Source organism: Gymnoscopelus microlampas (assembly GCF_963454915.1).
Source record: "Gymnoscopelus microlampas genome assembly, chromosome: 23".
Classification (NCBI taxonomy): domain Eukaryota; kingdom Metazoa; phylum Chordata; class Actinopteri; order Myctophiformes; family Myctophidae; genus Gymnoscopelus; species Gymnoscopelus microlampas.
In genome coordinates, this window is record NC_139960.1 from 4,678,702 (window position 1) to 4,700,256 (window position 21,555).

A 21,555-nucleotide genomic window follows, 5' to 3' on the forward strand; every position below is an offset into this window, starting at 1 on the left:
CTTGTAGATCTGATAATTTATTTGGTTCGCGACACTGCACGCAATCAAGTTGGAAATGAGGCATAACCTTTAGCCTAAACGATTTGAATTGGTCAAACTAGCAATCGAATACATGTACAGAGTCAGAGGCATCTTCCATGAAACCCTAATGGTCTCAGATATTTCATAAAAGCAAAGATTAAGGCTTCAGTCAGTTTTTTGTATATGTAGAACAGCAGCAACATCAAAAATCACAGTTTGGGACTTAGTCATGTTAAGTTAGTTCTCTGAGTTTTTTTTTGTTGTATTTTTGTTGATTTGATCCCTGCTCCCCTCTCCTCCAGCTCCTGGGCAGCGACTCTCCATCGCCCCCTCCTGGCCTCACCAAGCCCACCTTGGTGGTGCCCATCAGTGTAGCAGGCCTTACAGCTCGCTCCCCCTTTGAAGGTGCGGCTGCTGAGTCCCAATCGCTGTTCTCAGACAACAGCAGCTTCAGGCACCCCAACCCCATTCCCAGTGGCCTGGCCGGCTTCCCCGGCTGCTCCCCACAGAACAACTCCTCCGACTGGCCCACCACTCCAGAACCACAGAGCCTCTTCACCTCAGGTGAGTTCCTTTAGAACAGTGGCTCTCTAACCTTTTTGGCTCAGGTCACCCCTTAAATGACTTTTTCAGCCATGGCACCCCTGAATTACATTATTACTTTATAGCACCTTACATTTATGTCATATTACGCTACGAAAATATGTAAATATTTCCCCATATACATACTGCATCGTATGTCACGAGGAAAACTTGAGAGAATATCTGTTTCCTTAGGACAAATTGGTATTAATCGGTTCTAGACGTCTCTTCAAGCTATTTTTGGAGAGAGATTTGGTATAGATTAAAAAAGAACGCACCAAGTACAGTGCAACTCAGGTCCGTTTTACTCCGTATAGAGGGTCTAAGTGGTTAAATTAAAGTGATATTAATGAATTCCAAATATAATCCAAGTATTCTGCTGCTCCCATTGACTTGGGTCACAGTACCATAGGGTGCCATGGCACCCACTTTGAGATTTTTTTTTTTTTTTTTTTTATGATCCAAATTTGCATGTCTTTTATATTTGATTACCTGATTTGATTACCTAATTAGTTAGGCAATTACGTTTCCAGCTTCACCCAGCTGATGGCTGCTCAGATTGTCATGATGAAATGGTTTAATATACCTGCTGAATCCAGTGTACGTTTTGTTGACTAAAACTATGATGAAAAATGTTTGTCGACTAACTTTTTTCACTGCAAAAACTAAGCTATGATGAGAAAAACTAAACGGAGACTAAATATATTGTCAATCTCGTCAACAAATAAAAACTAGACAAAAATGTTAGGGAGGGACTAGTGGAGTAGAACTAAGACAATTTTATGCTTGACTGCATGTGGGTGTCACATGTCACTACAAGTGCTTTGTGAGCTTGTATATCGGCTATTTTCGGCACACAGCAAAGTATAAATCGGGCATTACGGCGTCATCAAGGCCCGCCGGGAAAGAAAATCGTCTACTAAATCAATTGTAGATTTAGTTGACCAAGATCTTATAACATTTAGTCAACTAAAAGTAAAACAATTCAGATAACTAAAACCATATGGGGCGGCCATAGCTGAGTGGTTAGTGAGCCCGCCTAGGGAGCCAGAGGCCCTGGTTGCCCCAGGTTCGATTCCAGGCCATCCCAGCATATGTATCGATGAAATGAAATTTGTCCCTGAGCAAGACTCTTAACCCCTAATTGCTCACAGGTTCTCATTGGAAACAAGACCGCAAGGACTTTCATGAACGACCTGTTAAAAGGAATTATCCTTATCCTTAATGGAATTTTAACCCATTAACACATTGAACGCCAGAGGTTAATCTCATAATGTACCTACCAGTGCCAAGCTCTTTTTGTTGTTTTTTTGTTTTTTTCATGTCGTCATAGCCCCCGCTAAATCCGTTTAAAATCCGCGTTCATTTGGTTCGACACAAACACGGGATCCGTGAAAAACAAACAGCGAAAACTGCGAGTCGATCCGTGCCGCCATTTTGAAGTTACAGGCGAGAACGTTAGACAGGACGATGCGGTGAGGAAAACCAGAAGGGAGATAAATCGATTCTAAGCTGACGCCCAGACAGGAAACGGATGCGAGCGAAAAAACCGGAACCAGTTTTATTCCGTTTCCGGTCGGCCCCGGAACCGGAAATGGGTCGAAAAAAATTCCGGAATGTGCACTTTTTCGATTTAACATGGGAAATGCGAGTCGCGTAGATCTACGCGACTGGCACACTGCGGCTTTAAATCGTTTGGCGTAGATCTACGCGACTGGCACGCGATGTGTTAAGACCTGGAACTGTGTCATTTTTAGATTTGAAAAAGCATTATTTTACACTTTGGGCTATTCAAAAATAGCAGATATATGAACTTGTATATCTGCTATTTTTGAAAAATCGTGATAATGTGTGCAAATCATTGAATATATATATTTTTAAAGCGAACATTTTTAACTCAAATCTTTGCTTCTGGGGGGTCCCTGGAACAAAACATTTTGATGGTCGTCCGCGGCCAAATACATATAATTTTGGGGGTCCTTGACATGAAAAAGATTGAGCACCACTGATATAAACCGCTCACAAAATGTAAGGAAACTTGAATTTGGGCCATTATATCTCCCCATTACTAATACCAATCAGTAAAGTGTTATATATCATTTTTATCGGTGATTAGTCACCTTTACAACGAGGTACAGCTTGTAAGCATCGGGCATTCATGGAATGTGCAACACAGGCAAACGTGTGGGTAGCGCCGAGCAAAAATGTGCCAAAATCACCCAATATGCTTTTGCTGGTAATCGCTCTTGTTTTGAGCGACCTGCCAGCACACACCTGCTGAGAGGTGGGTTCTGCAACTTTGTTGAGTTTGTGTATGCTCCAAGCAGCAACACTGCCCCCATGGAAAGATGCCACGTTTGTCCCTTCAGGACAAGGCCTGTGCAATAGGGCAAGTGAAGCTGGTGTTCCGTTACGCAGATTGCGCATTATTTGATGTCAGCCCTGGTACCATTTGCAGGCAGGTGTGTGCCAGTCAAAGGTGTGTGACCTGCTGACTTGCAGAAAGCAAAGTTGCAGAACCCACCTCTCAGCAGGTGTGTGCTGGCAGGTCGCTCAAAACAAGAGCGATTACCAGCAAAAGTGTTCAGGTGCCAGTGTTCAGGTGCCAGTCACTCACCTGTGAGGCAGTCACACACCTGTGACTGGCACACACCTGAAGCCCATTGAATGTCATGAATGTCAGCAGAAAAGTCTAACAGGCCATTTTGGCACATTTTTGCTCGGCGCTACCCACACGTTTGTCTGTGTTGCTCATTCCATGAATGCCCGATGCTTACACGCTGTACCTCGTTGTAAAGGTGACTAATCACCGATAAAAATGATATATAACACTTTACTGATTGGTATTAGTAAATGGGAGATATAATGGCCCAAATTCAAGTTTCCTTACATTTTGTGAGCAGTTTAGAAACATACGTTTTTCAGAATACTGTTGAGATTTAGGAGACATGTAGAATCGGCTTCAGGTCTCAATGGGTTAACCAAAAGATTATGACTAGAACTAAATCAAAATGAACACTGGCTGAATCTCCGTTCTCTCCCCCCGTCTCCCCAGACTCCATCCCGGTGTCGTCCTCCACAGACTGGCAGGCGGCGTTCGGCTTCGGCTCGTCCGCGCAGCAGCAGGCGCAGGACGACGACCTGGGCTTCGACCCGTTCGACATCACCCGCAAGGCGCTGGCCGACCTCATCGAGAAGGAGCTCTCCGTGCAGGACCCCTTCCCCTCCTCCTCTCCCTTCGCGCCCGGCAGCTACCACCACCACCACCTCAACAACAACAGCCACCCACCTCCGCCCTCGCTACTACCCGCCAAAGGTTCGCTCGGACCCCCCGCGGGCCTCCTGCCCCCGAACCCCTTCCCCCCGCACCCCCATCATCAACATCACCACCGCTTCTCCCAGCATCCTCAGCAACAACAGCAACACCCCCTCCACCACCGCGCCACCGTCTACACTTCCTTCGGCTTCCCGGGGCACCCTTCGTCATCCTCTTCCTCCTCCGCCAACTCTTCCTCCTCCTCCTCCACGCGTCAGCCGCCCTGGATGGGGGACAGCGGCGGCATGGCCTCCGCGCGCAGCAGTAACTTTTTGCATTTGAACCACACGCAACCGCACAGCAGCTTCATGGACTTCAGTCTGCTGCCGGGCCATCACAGTACCGGGTTAGGAGGCGTTCACATCACAGGTAAGAAGTGCACCATGGAACCCAGGTATTCAGTCCTCTCTAATGGCTGGTTTAACTACTTAACCCATTAAGACCTGAGGCAGTGTCTAAAAAAATTCAAAATCCTAACAATTTTCCGGAAAAAAATATAAAAAAATAATTTTCACGATTTTTCAAAAATAGCAGATCTACAAGCTCATAGCGCGGCACTCGGTGCCGCGCTATGAGCTTGTATATCTGCTATTTTTGAATAGCCAAAGACATCTAAAGTGACACAGATGCGTTCCAGGTATCAATGGGTTAAACCCCATATACTTCCTTGTCCGGGGGATTGTATAAAAGGAGGATAGGACAGAAGGGTCACGTTACTTGGTTCAGCAATTCCAGCTGGCCGATTGGTGTGTGTGTGTGTTCTGTCAGGCACTGGGGAGGCAAACTGAAGTTGGAAAATTCACGAAAAATCCATTGAGCCGGCAGAAGAATAAACACTAGCTTTTAATAATTACCACCTGCATTAAATAATCCGGCGGTAGTTTGCCTGTCTGTGACGCATGCTATGGCGCAGAACGTCTGTCCTATCCTTATATAATCCTTGGACCAGAGTCTCCCTATACGAGGGACCCTCTGTTTTTCCCTCTACAACGACAAATCTCTTTATCCCCAGAATAGGGACACTAGGGCCTGTGTTCTTTAAAAGATAACCACCTCTAAATCGACATTCTATATTTCCCAATCCACCTCTAAAGCGACATTCTATATTTCCCAGTCCATTTATTTTTCTTTATACTGCAGGTGCACACTTGACTTACTTTCACACGTGAATGGAATGCATGTAAGCGATTCTCAAGCCAGTTGTCCTCAAAAGCCTGCCTCAACGTTGTGAATGGCTGAGACACATGTGTGTGCTTGTTTAGATTCATGTGATAACCTAGCCTGACTATCAGATTGGAGCTGCGTGGAGCTTCTGTCTGAAATTGCCTCCAGTGTCGGGGATTACAAGGGGGAGGGGATTAGAAATCCCCTAAACCAATCCTAAGGGATCCCCACGCCCACCTCCGCCTCTCATTGGACAATACATTTTGTTCCGGAGAAGTCCTAGGTTCACATTTACAACTCCAGACCAAGAGGCAGTCCACTCAGAGAGTGGGCGGGGTCTATGGTATGGAACCAGGCTAGTGATAACCTGTTCCGTCCACCATGGCTTGCCAACAAGGACGGCGCTTGCTGACCTCCATGATGCGTAGGGCAGCCCGGATCGAACCGGGAACCTTGCGACTGCTCTTCCCCCTGAGGCTCTGTTGTCCTATCTAAAATGGCATTTAATAATCAGACTAAAATTGTAATACTCAACCTGTCTTAACTTTGATCATGTCTACTCTGATTATGGCCTTATTCTGGTTAGCCACTTCTAATCCTCATCTAATCCCTATATACTGAGTTGGATGGGTTCCCTCAGGGCTCTGTACTAGGTCCGCTAGTATTTGCAGAAAATAGCCAATCTACAAGCTCACAACACGTCACGTTGTGAGCTCTACCTTTGCCCCCCAGCAATGGGGACGGTAGTGCTCTCATGTGGTTAAGACAAAGATCCTTAATTTACCAACATATCCAATCCCACGCCTCGCCAGTAGTAGAGAAAAATGGGCCACAAATGGTCTCCTAAGTGGGCGCGGTCACGCCACTTCTCCACTGGAATGAAGAGACTCATGTACTCTGTGTGTGTGTGTGTGTGTGTGTGTGTGTGTGTGTGTGTGTGTGTGTGTGTGTGTGTGTGTGTGTGTGTGTGTGTGTGTGTGTGTGTGTGTGTGTGTGTGTGTGTGTGTGTGTGTGTGTGTGTGTGTGTGTGTGTGTGTGTGTGTGTGTGTTGAAGCATCTCTCATTGTCTTTGGTAGTTTATTATTCAGACTAATGTCTCAATACTGACTACAATCTTAATATCATAATTGCAGGACATACACACTTCTCAGTTTCCTGAGAAGTTGTGGATATCTCTGGTTTGTTAGAATTAACATTCAAGTGCAAAAAGGGTTGGGGGGGGGGAAGATATATGACATCATTCTGTCGATTGCATTGTGGGTAAAAGCACGGAGCTCACTTGACCAACCACTGGGTGGCAGCATTTCATCTAGCATCCTGGTTGAAACAAACCACGGGTGAAGAGGAGATGGCCTTTTACATCAGCACCTCAACTTTGATTATGTCATGCAGGGTTTCCTGCAGGAAAAACGTAGTCTAGGTGCTAGTGGAGGGGGGTGCGTGTGTGTGTGTGCGCGCACACTGGGGCTGTGCCAGTATGGACACGATTCATAGCTCAATATTTATGCCAGATATCTCAATAGCGATACAATACACAGTGTGACTATGCATTCACACTGGTTATTTTATATTTTAAGTGTAGAAAACACTGAAAACTAAATATTCTTCAATGTTTACCGGTAGTTCAGTCCACACTCTCCTGTGAGGGTATAGGTAGTGTGATGGGATGGTGTCACATCACATATATCATTGGTTCTCAAAGTGGGGTCCGGGGACCCCCAGGGGTACTTGAGGGGGTTTCAGGGGGTCCCTAGCTAAATGATGGACAGGAACCAAATGGGCCCTTATGGGTCTGTAACTCTGAGAGTGTACAAATGGAACCAAATGGACCCTAACGGGTCCATTTGGTTCCATTTGTACACTCTCAGAGTTAAATTAACATAGATTTTACAATATAAATTGAGGTCCCAGAGGTATAAATGCCACTAAATGGGGGTCCGTAGCCTAATGCATGTCAAACTGGGGGCCCTTGAAATTAAAATGGTTGAGAATCACTGCTAGAGCCGTAAAAAATCTTCTCTTATGGGGTCCCTGGCATATCTTTTGAAATGGGGGTCCGCGGGCTAATAAGTGTCAATTTGGGGGTCCTTGGCATGAAAAAGTTTGAGAACCACTGACATATATGATGGAAAACACAACTACATTATGCCATTGTAGTCTATGTTTCTGACGTTGAGTCTCAGTGCTGCTGAGTGCTGACCAGTATACCAGTTGTCTCTGTGGTGTGCGCCTAGTACAGTGGTTCTTAACCTTTATGGATCGTGGGCCGCATGCATTTTCAGAGCATGTTTATTTGAATGATCAACCAATTGTGTTGTGGCTTGGATCAGAGGAACTAACAGTATATTTTAAGTTCCTATTTATTGGTATCACAATGAAAACTCATTTTTAGATTTTAAGATTTGAAAGAAAAAAACACCATTATATATATTTTTTTTAAAATATGAATGTTGTATGTATTGTTTTGCCACTTAATTGGCGGCCCACTTGCAATATCCTCATGGCACACCAGTGGACCCCAGCCCACAGGTTGAGGGCCGCACAGGTCTGGTGGAATTGCTGTAATGTGGCAGGAACTATGTTGAAGTTTTTGATGAGGAAGGTGATGGGAACTCGCTTAAAGGGAGAACAATGTGTTTGGTCCACAGAGTGGGAACGATGGCAATCTGTACCTTTTCTTTTTATGCCTACACCAGTGACAGCCATGGCCGGAGGCATTATATTGTGATATGAAACAATCTGGTGTTTTTGATATCAGCGTGATGACATAAGTGTTGTTTTTGTGTTGTCACTTACACCCTATTTTATACTATTTGTTTTTTCAAGCTCATAACACATCTTATCATTACATCTAGCACAAATATGAGCTGATGACGGTACAATTTGGTCATCAAAGATCAAGGTCACCATGACCTCACAACACATTTCATACATGTCAACATAGTGATGACTAACATTTCGTCAACACAGAATCCATTCTGCACTACACATACGTGCATCATTCTGAACAGACATGGATTTAAACTCAAACTTTGTTGGCAGAGGCATACAACCATTTAGATCACTGGTTCTCAAAGTGGGGTCTGGGGACCACCAGGGGTTCAAATGGATCCTTACGGGTTTGTAACTCTGTTACATTAACACAGATTTAACAGTATCATCAATTCATCCTTTTATTTAACCAGGTTAAAATACTCATTGAGATTAAAATCTCTTTTCCAAGAGTGACCTGGCCAAGCGGCAGCATATCAGCCTATACGCTTAGATAGAGAGTATAGATTGCGGTCCCACAGAGTAAAAGAATAATTTAAAATGTGGGTCTGTGGCTAAATGCATATCAAACTTGCGGGTCCTTGAAATTAAAAAAGGTTGAGAACCACTAGACATCTGTCTTTGTGCCTCAATCACAGTCCCAGTTTCAGCAAAATGTAGGGCTTGGGTGAGGCCAGTGCCCGCTGTACTCACAAATTACCTTCCAAATGAGTTCAGGTTAAGACTTCAGAGACCTGCTGGCTGGATCCAAACTGCTCGTAATCTTCACTACCATCCTCCATTTATTGAGCCCACTGAGTTTGCCCCAAGCACATCGCTGCTGTCTGACCGAAACCTTGCATCTCCATTTTTCAACTCGGTATGTTTTTTTCCCCCGTAATTGAATGCCCTACTTTGTCATACTACTGTTACACAAAAGTAGCAAAAATAGCCGATCTGTTACTATTTTAGATTTTTTATTTTTTATTAAAGTGAAAGTGTGTATAGACACACTTCAGTATAATGTGTCTGAGTTTTATAAATATTGAACCAATGAAAAGTATTAACAAGAGCTAAAACAATAACTACATTGGATATTGGATCCACTGGAACACAGGTTATTTTTTCCATTTCCTTAAAAGTAACAGTTTTGGAGAGGTTTCTGCCCGACAGAAAAGATATGTTTATAACGTCTGACACTTCTACAGTAAATTTAAGGTGTTCGATTGAGGAGATGAAATGGTGAAGAAATGTCTTTCAAGCTGCGCGAGCTTTGCTTCAGCTACAGAACATGGACTAACCTAAAACCCCTTTAGGCAGGTGTGCTAATTTTGGTGGGAAAAAAGTATTCATTTTGTCCAGCCAGACAATGAACCAGGCAGATAGTCCATTCTTTTTTTTCTATCGGTCTTAACCCATTCAATCCGGGAACGCATTGGTGTCAGGGGTCCCTGGAACCTAACATTCTGCAAATGTTCGCTTAAAAAAATGTGTATTGAAAGATTTGCACAAATCTTCACGATTATTTTTTTTTTATAGTAGATCTACAATCCCATAGCACAGCACCGAGTGCTTGTATAGATAGTGCGTGAGCTTGTATAGATCTACTATTTTTGAATAGCCAAACAACATCTAAAATGACACGGATGCGTTGCCGGATTAAACGGGTTAAAGCAAGTGTTAAAACACTGCTTTGTTCAGCAAGGCCAAATAATGAATGTTAATGATTTTCCGTCTCTGCTGTTACATATTTTTTTCATTATTTTAATGGTTACAAAGGTTGCTGCAGTCATATCTTGCTAACGGTTGGGGCAAATTATTGATCGGCCCCATTATTTCCCCGCGTGGGACCGTTTTATCGACCGCCTTCAGAGTCCCTTTTCACTGGTCAGTTAAGAGCATTTCTTTTATGTAAAGGTAAAAAGAAAATGTTGAGTAAGCACGTCTGCTACAGCATGGTGTTAGAGCAGTGGTTCTCAGCTTAGTTGCTTGGGGGCCATGAGGATATTATAATCCTCAGGGGGCCCACTTATGGGGGCCCACTTATTATATAAGTGGGCCACCAATAGGGTTGGTATCTGGAATCGTAAGGAACCGGATCCAACATTGAGGAACGGGAAACGGTTCCATCACATTTGGAACTGTTTTCGTAACCGTTTTTTAACACACTGTCAGAGCTGGTATGTGGACTTCATGTCGGATACAATTACAATATCAGTGGTTCTCAAAACTGTTTAATTTCAAGGACCACCATAACTCTGAGAGTGAACAAATGGAACCAAATGGTCCCGTAAGGGTCCATTTGGTTCCATTTGTACACTCAAGAGTTACAGACCTGTAAGGGTCCTTTTGGAATCCCCTATAGGAATCGGACCGTTAAGAGGGAATTAGGGATGTTAACAACAATTCATCTATTATCGATTAATTTACTCGATGTAAATGTATCTATTTTCAATTAATTGAAAACTTTATTTTTTTGGGCTAGTGAAAGTTACAGGTATGGTGTGTGTGATATCAAATGTGAGCTTACCATAATCACAGTAATCCTCCTTAATCATATTCCATCATATACAAGGGCTTTTAGAGAGAAATGAGACAGACGCCATAGAGCACTGCACAGGGCAGGTGTGTGTGTCTGTGTATGTGTCTGTGTCCAGCTGATGCTCGTTGACGCTCGTTAATGTTATATACATCATGGCAATTATGTTTCTGCTCTCATTTTCTGTTTCGGACAAGAATTTTAATTTTTTTGGTCGTAAAAAACTGTGCTTATCAATTAATCGATTAATCGATCGATAAGGTTATCAACTATCAATTAATGAATTTATCGATAATTTGCATCCATAGAGGGAATCGTTAAGGAACCACCCAACGAATTAGCAAAACTCTATGATTGTAATGATAATATAACATTAATATAAAGAAAATACGGTTAAAAACATGTCATGTTTTTTTCCTTTACAGCTTTGAAAGATGAGTTTTCATTGTGATATCAATAAATAGGAACTTGATGTTGGTTCCATTGATCCAAGCTAGAACACGTACACTGAAAATGCACGCAGCCCACCCATCTGACCACTTAACACCGTGTTAACACCGTGATTTTCAAGAAAAGGATCCAGAAAAGGTTTTTCATTTCAAGGACTACCAGTTTGCTATGCATTAGGACCCCTAATTTAGATTAGATTTGTTTTTATCTCTGCGACCGCGATCTATGTGGTAAAATCCTCGGTTCCGGGTCCCAATTTGGTTCCATTTGTACACTCTCCAAGCTACACACCTAAAACGGGGTCCGTTTGGACATCTGGTGGTCCCTGGGCCCGGCTTTGAGAAACAGTGGTGTGTATATAGAGTATTATGTGATGAAAAGTTTCCAGTGTCTGAGTCTAATCACAGTCATGCACTGTAAATAAAAATGCAGAAGAGCTAGAAGTGCTCTGTTTACAAGTAAAAGTCCTGTATTATAAGTTTTACTTGAGTAAAGTATTGGTGTGGAAATATACTTAAAGTAGCAAAAGTCGTAGTCATTATGCTGAAGGTGCATTTCAGAATCATATATCATGTTATTGGACTATAATTATCGATCATTACCCACTTAAACCCAAATGTATTTTTCCAGGGACCCCCATACAAGATTTGGGTATTTAAAATGTTAAAAAAAATATTCCACTTTTTTAAAGTGCTTAAAGGGGAAATCCACCCATTTTCAATATTTAACTATGTCATTAATATAGCATAGAGGAGTTGTGTGGAAATAAGAAAAAAGTTCCCCCCTTTCTGTGTTGCCTTGAACTGGAGCATTGATTGTGGGTTTAACATTGCACATTACAACATGATGAGTCATCACGTTGTAATTTGCAATGTTAAACCCACAATCAATCCTCCAGTTCAAGGCAACACAGAAAGGGGGGAACTTTTTTCTTATTTCCACACAACTCCTTTATGCTATATTAATGACATAGTTAAATATTGAAAATGGGTGGATTTCCCCTTTAAACTAATCTTGATGCTATAGTAACTAATTTTGCTGTGTGTGCTCAATGTGGCCTAGTCGCTTCTTTTGGGCTTGTTTTTATGGAACTGGCCACTTGTTTCTCTTGCAAAATCTGGCAACACTGATGCGTAGTGCTTTCACAACCGACTCGACAATGGATTTTGTGCGTGTGTGATGCATTCATGAATGTATAATTGGCAAAAAGCATCACCGCACATTTATGTAACGTTGAGCATATGTGAGTGGAATAATCAGAAATGGTTTATTGGCCAAGTACGTGCTGGCATACAAGGAAATGAACCCTCTTTTAATTTGCAAGCCATTATATGTTAATCATAGAAATGGGCAATGAAGCAGCTATAAATGTTGAGTGTCCATTCATCAATGTATCATTAAAGATGTCACAAGTCTTTTATTAATGTTTTATGTAAAACCCTTATAAAGATAGACTGACTCTTGGTTAAGCTCTTTGCAAAGGAAAACATTATTGCCTTTTTAGTGAGGATGAATTATAATATTTCATTATGATTATTATTTATCATTGTTTTGGGTGATGACAAAGGTTTCCCCTAACACAGTATGAATGGAATTAAGAAAATAAAATGGGAGCATGCACAATCACAACAGGAATACGCAGACAAATTTAACAATTAAAAACAAAGCTATATCCACTTAAAGCTTAGCCTCCCTATTCTGGAGGGAATGTTCGGCCAAAAAATAGGCATGTTGCGCTGCGTTGTGAATCGCCTATTTTCAACGATATTTGGCGTAGAGGGAAAATAAATAAGGGGGCCTAGTATAGTACACTGGGGGACTCCAGGCAATGAATTATATAGGGTTAAAAGATGACACAGTTTTCCTCGCCTGAGATTTCTCTGGCAGGCGGGGGGGAGAGTGGCGAGAACCCTTACGAGTCGATGATGTCATGTCCTTGTCCTTTGGCAAGACCAGACGTCGACCTAAAGCTCTCCAGGGGAACATGATGGCACGCGGGCACTCGGCCTGGTCAGGAATCGCTCCCCAGGCTGTATAATCGACCTCAAAGTAATACGTCCCGCAAGGGCGGCAAAAAACATACAGATCCTCCGCCTTCACCCTCTTTGTCCAGGAGATGTGTGTATGGCTGTCAGTTGCTGATCATTCTCCTCTGGTTAGCGGCCCGCAGACACAGCACTTATTCCCATTGGCCATTTATTTTCCCCTGCCCCGATAGCCTCACTTTTGGGGGGGGGGGGGATTAATAACACAGGCTAGGATCTGTGCCAGTACCGCTTCCGTTTTTAGATTTTTTTTTCTCTCTACCTCAGCAGCAAGTCTCTGACGGATGCTAATTTAATTTTGCACCGGTCCAGCACCCTCTTCATCTTTATTCAACCTCTTGCGACCTCTAGCACGGCAGGCCGTGCCGGCAGGCCTGTTTTCTCCCTGCCTACTCCTGCTGTCCTGCCAGAGAGACAGAGCCCAGATAGATGAACACCAAATGGAAAATGATGTATTTTGTCAGATTGTCGCGTCGACTCAGCAGCACCGGGGCCCACTGTGGTCGGCTGTATTATTGATGAGACTGGACAAGACTGAGACCGCCATGCAGAAATGGGCTGGACAAATTCATGCACTGCAACACACATCCGCTGTCTGAGATGGCAGACTGCATGTTGTTCGGTCATTCTGCCCTGTGTCCGAGAACTGCAGTCTCCCTCATTAACAATTTCACGCAAATCAACCACGCAGCGTCCACGCATAAGTTGTGGATTTTAAATGGGAGGCAATTAAACAAGATGAGGCTACATTGGCAGACGACCTTTCCCTAATGGCTCCATCATAAAAGACGTCCGGCCCATTTAATTTTTAAATGATTCCGCCTACTAGAGAGGAGTGTCATTCTATAACTTTGCTCAAATTGATTTTGAAGCCAGTGTTCTTGTTATGAATTAAACATGGAGGCACTTGTTTATCTGCAAATGGAAACACAGGTGATGATGTTAATGTCAGCCGTGCTCTTCATCTCAGCTTGCCCATTAGAATAAAACGGGTCTTGGCAAAGCTTGGCTGAAAAATGGGGAATCCTGAGAACTTGTTGAACACTTGTGTCTCTTTCTTGGGGTTATTTGTCATCTTTTTAATACATTAGCTTCATCAAATGGGGTTAGGGTTCATCAAATGAATGGGCTCTTGGGATTTAATATTGTAAAATGTCATACTTCACCTGCTAAAACATATAGGTTTCACCTATAATGACATGCCCAAAATAGGGATGCCAAGTTTAATGAGAGTGCACAAAGTAAAGTAAAAACTAAATGACTTTAAGTGTAACTAATGTACTATATTGCACTGTACATATTGCACTAATTATGTGTGGCTGTAACACGATCCCAAGGCACACGTGGTCTTGTCTCACGGAACACTGTTTGGGGACCACTGGACTAACGAATTAGTCGACAAAACTCATCCTGTCAGTTAGTATTTATGACGCGAAGGGATTAGATTGTGTTCAGCACCACTTTCTAGCTTGGATACATTTTCAACACGCACTGCCACTGTTGAAAGAACAGTGTTTCTCAACCAGTGGGTTGAGACCCAGAAGTAGGTCTTGGGATGTTTTTGACAGGTTCCTGAAGGGAGAACAACAACATTTCAAAAAGAAGTAATCTCACACGAAAGGAGCACCCGATAAATCTGCATGGTTGGTCTTCCCGAGAGGCTTATTCATGATTACTCCGGCTGTAAACTTATTTGCCCTTTTGGGACACTAATAAAGACCTTGACCTTGATTATATTTATGATGTAAATGCATTTCTGCGTTGTATTAGCCTGCATGGTGGTAGGGAAGTGGGGGAAAAAAGGGTCACTAGCCGCATTACAACCCATAACTTTGCGAGTAGATCTTCTATGCCTCTGAAAACGGTTTAACCCATTAAGACCTGGAACTGTGTCGTTTTTAGATTTGAGCTAAAAAGCATTATTTTACACTTTGGGCTATTCAAAAATCGTGAAAATGTGTGCAAATCTTGGAATATATATATTTTTAAAGCGAACATTTTTAACTCAAATCTTTGCTTCTGGGGGTCCCTGGAACAAGATATTTTGATGGGGGTCCGCGGCCAAATACATATAATTTTAGGGGTCCTTGACATGAAAAAGATTGAGCACCACTGATATAGAAACATACAGTACGTATTTCAGAAAAGTTGAGGAGACATGTAGAATCGGCTTCAGGTCTCAATGGGTTAATTCGCGCGTCGCCGCAAGCATCAATTTTGCAATTTTCCATTTCTGTACCCTGTCAGTCGACTTCAGTGTCAGTGCTCAGGACAATCGAGCCTTTTAATCTCTGTGACAGACTATGTTATGCTGTAGTCGGAGCGCAGAGACATGACGCGACACTACAAAGGCAGTTGACGAGGCACATGTGCATTCGGAAAGAGGATTGCTCCAGCTAACGGTCTCGTGTGCGGCAGACGGGTACAAGCGGGTGTTATTAAAGGTCTGGTGGGCATGTGTTTATGGACGCGCAGGGCGGCTGTGTTCTGCCTGCCTGTCGCAGAGGGTACAATTACCTTCAGGGCTGTCCCGGTGCGTTGTCTGCTCGACTCCATTCTGAGGGGTCTCAGGAGAGTACCTGTCGGCGGAAGCTAAAGCCCTGTTTTCTATTTTTTTTTCTTTTTTTTTTTTCTAGCTCATTCTCTCATTCTCTCTACACACACACACACACACACACACACACACACACACACACGTGAATACGCTCATGGATGGATGAAAATGATACACACAGTATATTTATTTATTTCTCCATCATTGGGGCCAGGTGGAGAAGGCTGCCAGTTGGTCTAAAGGGATCAGTTTGGTCCTGGAGGGCGTTAAGAAGCTAGGCCATTGCATCACTTGTAAAACCCAGAACCCACTCCCTATCCACTCGATCTTCTCCTTCCTTCCTACCTTCCTACCTTCCTACCTACCTTCTGTTCGTCCATCCTCCCTCCCTCCTTATCTTCCCTTCTGCAAAATAAACCCCAGAGCTTTGATCACACCCACGCATTCTCATACAGACACTTCCTAAAATGGACGGGAAGAAGTCCATCTCCCTTTTGTTTATTTTGGAGCGTCTCCACAAAATGAAGTGTTGCATTATTTAAGAGGCTGTGGCCCCTCCCGCAGGCGGTGGCGTGCTCCAGCACCACGGCGACCTTTCTAATCGGGACCTCCATATCCCCCCGTTCCAATCACCAGCAAACATAGAGGTCAGAGGTTGTCTCATGTTGGAAGAGCTGCCATTTGTTTGTTGTTCTTTGATTCTCGACTGTTCGAGAGGAAGGAATTGGATTGGATGTTTATTGGATTGGATCAGTGTTTTTCCAAGTGGGGTCCGGGGACCCCTCAGAGGTCATTGATGGGGGGGAGGGTCCCAGGCGGTCCGCAAATCAATTTAAACACTTTAACCCTACTTTATTACTTGGGCTATTTGAAAATTGCTGATCTACAAGCTCACAATGCATCGTTACGCGACTCGTGGGCTTGTAGATCGGCTGTTTTCATAGAATTTTTGTGAATCTTGAATTGTGAAAGGTTTTAAACAATTTGTAAACATTTTAACAACTCAAATATCTCTTATGGGGGTCTGTAGCACAATACCTTTTCAGATGGGCGTCTGCGCCCATATACATACCACTGGATTTTATGTTTGAACTTGGTCAAGTGTTTATTCTGGCTGTTGTACATGGAGTCTTTGACAGTGGAAAGCTCAGGGTTTATCCCAACAAATGAGGCTGGTTCTCCCAACAAATGAGGCTGGTTCTGTGTGGTGGCATTCTAATGCTCGAAGGTGCTGTAAGTGATATAAATATTTTAGATTAAAAAAAAAATTGCTCTATGTTCTGTTAGCAGTCACTGATGTAGTGTGCTGTAGAGTGTTTGTTCAGGTCTTTGATAAACGGAAAATACATTCTTGGGTCGGGATATCAATTTCATCCATTCAGGAGAGATAAAATTATAAGAATTGGAAGAGATGAAACTAAATAAAACAATGAGCAGACATCATTGGAACTGGAACACTATACATTTTAAGCTGATGAATAGAGTATCTCTCCTGATTGGATGACATTGACTACCCACCTGAAAATGATATATTTTTTTAATGTTTACTAAAGAGCTTTAGAGATGGAGCAACCCCTCTAGCAATGGCTACTATCAGAATAGACCCCTTAACAGACGACGTCACACTGACAAGAACCAGTATGCGCGCAACGAAACCCATTCTGTCAGGTCTCGCTAGGACGCGCCTCACTAGCCAACAAACAAGAGGGCTTTGGGCCGTTGGGGTGTGCTGAAACCAGCGCGTCCCAAAACAACAGGTTGGGAATTGATTACGTGAAACAATCACCTGTGCGTCCAGTCTCAATGTTAGTAAACAAATAATTGGTCTATATAATATCACAGCACCTTTTCATTGATGCTCCGTTCACCTGTCACAACCGCCTAATCGCAATTATTTGAGATAATCACAATTATTACATGTTTGCATAATCGTCATAATTTCCATGTTTAATAATGACTAACATATTTTCAAACATTTAAAAATAAATAGAGGAAAAAGCCGATCAATGTATGACTCGTTTTGAGCTTGTAGATAGATAAATTCACTAATTTTTTATAAAGTTATAAAATGATGTAAGTTATTTGTCATTTCTCCTCTGTGCACGTTTTGTTTGCGAAGCCTAAAAGCTACACAGACATTTAATTTTTATTCATAATGTTCCAGTGTTCAACGACAGAAACGCAATCCTAACCGCAATTATTTGAGCGACAATTAATCGTCAAGTAGAAATTTCATAATCGTGACAGCCCTGCTTGTACGATGGGGTCGCGCGCCGCAAATAGCCGCCAGGACTAGTGTCACGTCGCGAGCTCATCGGCCGGCTTTTTGCGCCATGTGACCCCTTGGCACGCGACAAAGGATAAATGGGGCTTATATACGCGTGGTTGTCTGTCTCCTGTGCAGAGAACTCCATAGAGAGCATAAACATGAAAGAGTGGCAGGATGGCCTCCGAGCGCTCTTACCCAACATCAACATTAACTTCGGGGGGCTGCCTCACTCCTCGTCTCCCTCCTCCTCCTCCTCATCCTCCTCCTCATCCACGTCCAGCGCCCACCACCACACGGGGGCAGCGCTGGGCCCCGGGGGCATCTCCCACAGCCTCAGCTGGGATGGCACGGCCAGCTGGATGGACCCAGCAATCATTACAGGTAGGGCCTTGTTAACACGTGTCGGACGATGCTGGTTTCCACAACGTTAAACAAATACTTAACCCCCCCCCCCCCCAAAAAAAAAAAATCTATCAATTGGTCACCCCATGAGGCCTTGAATGCACATTGGAGATTTTTATTTTTATTTTTTTGCATTCCTGAAACAGTAATTCAATATTTACTGACGTTGGTTGCTCTGGTAGGAGACCAAAGCAAAATTATATAAAAGAAAAATTTAAACTCCAAAACCACTCTCGCAATGTAATCACTGAGAGGCCAACTGATGATCCAGGTTCACAGAGAATGTTTTAAATATACTGTAGTTTTGCTCCTGTTAAGATTGGTCTCCTATTAACTTCAATTAGTCAAATATTGGATTATTGGATCAGGAATGCGACAAAAACAAAAAATGAATCTCCATAATTATTCAAGGCTTCATCGGGTGAGTAATTTGAAAGAAAATAAGTCATTTTTTGGGAAAAGTATTCCTTTAACATTTTGTGTTTGCAGCCAGTAAAAGCAGCGCCGTTTCATAGTGGAGGGAAGGTGCACTAGCATGGCTGGGATGAACAGATGGACCAAGATAGAGGGAAATTAGATATAAAAAAAAGAAAACAAGTGTTCCCAAATTGTTGCGTTCACGGTACTTAAAGTAGCATTTTTGAAGTGCAAATGTCGTCAGTGATGTGGTTATTCCAAAATGCAGGGAAATTGGAGCGTGCGCGCACACAGTATATGGTGCTGTTCTAATTGCACATAGACGAACCTAACGGTCTGTAACTCAAAGAGTGTACAAATGGAACCAAATGGATTTGTACACTTTATTTTTTATCATATAGACAGAGAGCGCAGTGATTCTCAAACCTTTTAATTTCAAGGACCCCCAGTTTTATATGCATTAGGCCAAGGACCCCCATTTTATATAATTGTCTAAGTTGTGACCAAACAGTGCGTGGCAGGATGTTCTGACAGGTGTGTAAACTAACAGTTTGCGCAATATTCCTCTCTAATTTAACAATGGATTTGGTTCCTGACTCCATGGTCCATGCACAGTTTTGACTCTAATTATAAAACCAGTAGAAAAAAGTATCTGCATGAAAACTAGTGGTTTGTTTTCATAAGGTGGGTTAGTTTTCATTGTGATTCAAGTCAATTCTAACATTCCGTGGATTTACATGTAGGCGTCACATTCCCCATTTTTAGGATAGTATGATGCGTGCTATATGCAGGTAGATGTTGCTTGCTGAAACTAAGATGTAACTCAGCTAATTTGGTGTTAAATTTGTAAAATGTAATTGGGAGGCTGTGTGTGTACTGTTTGGCATGGCTGCTCTTCGCAGTCTAGCAAGGCATCCAAATTGGCCAGTTTTTTTTTTTTAAAGCCATTGTTTGTCTCAAAGGGCTTCTCCCATGGGGCATGCAGCAAGGTCAGACTTTAACCGAGGCAAATTGTGAACATAACGTCCATGTGCACGGGGGGGGGGGGGGGGGATGAGGTGTGTGACACTGTAATAAGTGAGAAATATAGGTCACTATGGTGTGGCCACCAGGGGCCCTCAGAGGCCAAAGGTCAAGGTTCAGGGTGTCAAGCGGGATTAGGTGGGGTGCAACACAAACTAATCGCTTTATTAAAAAAAAAATGTTTTGCAGGCCAATGCCATGCTTGTGGCTATAGTAAACTAGAATGGAGATTTGCATCTTGCTGAAGATAGACTAGGCTTTCTTGTAGAATTAGTGATGGTAAGCAATGCACTTTTAGCCTGGCTCCAGCCCCTGAATCGCCAGCCTCACATTTAGGGTCTGATGACGCTGTCGAAGGCGGGGGTTTAGAAAATCGGTTGAAAATCTAGCCGGCCCAATGTGGATGGGGATGATAATGTATGAACCAATTGCCAAAGAGTCCCACTTTGGCCACGCCTCCATCTCCAAAAACGGCTGCACAGAGAGGGACCGAGAGGGACTTTCAGACTGAATAATGGAGTGAAACGAAATGAAAATTCAGGCTGAGTGTCGGGCTAATGCACCTTATTTTGACACTTTAATGATATTTAGACTGTTACTTTACAGGCTCCATTGACACCCGGACTCATTTACTAAATCTCTTATTTAATCACATACTTGTAAAAGGTGTGGAGCATACATTTGTGAAATAGTACAGTGGGGGTGGGGGGCTTGATAAACTGAATGAATAAAAATTCCAAACCAAGATTCATATTCTGGGCATGTCATAATAGGCAAACGTGGTGAAAATAGCAGACTCATGGCAAAATGCGATGCGTTGTGATTTGGTAGATCAGCTATTTTCCGTGAAAAGGGCCTATGACAGACCCCTGGCGGACCCCGGTCAAATAAGTATATACTGTAGGGATTACGTAGTTAAATAACTTGTATAACTGCACATTCCATCTGTGTGTGTATGTATATATGTATATATATATATGTATGGGAAATCAATAATTTTACCAATGGTTCACTTAACTGTAGATGTTGCATCTACTGTGCATAACTGTGCATTATATTTTCTTGCAGACTTAAAATAAACGTAGCTGAATTAATATTTCGTACAAGCTCCCGTCATTTTAGTTTTCAGGAAAGGGAAGACGGAGTAGACATGGACAGAGAGAACAAGGAAAACGGGTCAGATATTTCATTCCCCTCAGGGGTCGCCACAGCGGAACCTTATTTTTTTCATATTCCTGATATTAGTAGCGTAAGACATGTATACTGTACATACCTGTACATGCATACAGTACGACAGTACATAGGGTGCATGGTCAGAAGAGATGGCAATGGTAGGAGGCAGTTAAAATAGCAATGTGTATATAGTAACAGATGGATGAGATTCAGCAATAGAATAGCAACAGATATAGAACATGCAGGTGAGACATCAATTAAGAGCATATATCAGACATGTCAGTGTCAAGATATACTAAGTTGTCAGTTTGGATGCAGCAGCAGGGGAACTCCCCTGCAGTCTGATACAAACAGAATAGGCTCTATGCACAGCAGCCAAATTGGAAAGAAATTGGGCCTCTTCCTTACAGGTCTTAGCAATGATTCTAATGAAGGCTCTGTTCCCTTTAGTGTAGGACAGTGGTTCGTTCCCTAACATTTTAATTTTAAGGACCCCATAACTCCGAGATGCACAAATAAGAGTCCATTTGGTTCCATTTGTACACTCTCAGTTACACACCGGTAAGGGGCCATTTGGAGCCCCCCCCCCTCCAAGGAACCATGAGGGTACCTGGACCACACTTTGAGACCCACTGGTGTAACAGAGTTTCTAATGAGGCAACATGTACAATGTCAGCTCCCTGGCTCTTTTTGACCAAAATGGAACAGAGCCTTAATTAGGATCATTGGTAAGACCTATGAAGGAAGTAAGGAAGAGGCCCAATTCCTTTCCAATATGGCTGCTGTGCATAGAACCTATTGTGCGTTACACTACGTCGATTTGTTTTTTGGGCCTGTGTAGAGGGAACC

General features: G+C 42.9%; 1 protein-coding gene across 4 annotated transcripts in view; it reads left to right on the forward strand.

Annotated features, from left to right (window-relative positions):
- cnot4b (CCR4-NOT transcription complex, subunit 4b) overlaps positions 1-21,555 on the forward strand; it is a 52,363-nt gene that overhangs the window by 22,617 nt on the left and 8,191 nt on the right. For 3 of the 4 annotated variants that reach the window (XM_084050259.1, XM_084050258.1, XM_084050261.1), the window contains exons 11-13: positions 324-585; positions 3,659-4,288; positions 17,827-18,072. In XM_084050259.1, the coding sequence (XP_083906385.1) occupies positions 324-585; positions 3,659-4,288; positions 17,827-18,072 (1,138 nt within the window). The remainder of the gene's footprint in view (positions 1-323; positions 586-3,658; positions 4,289-17,826; positions 18,073-21,555) is intronic. The other variant, XM_084050260.1, reaches the window with a different exon arrangement.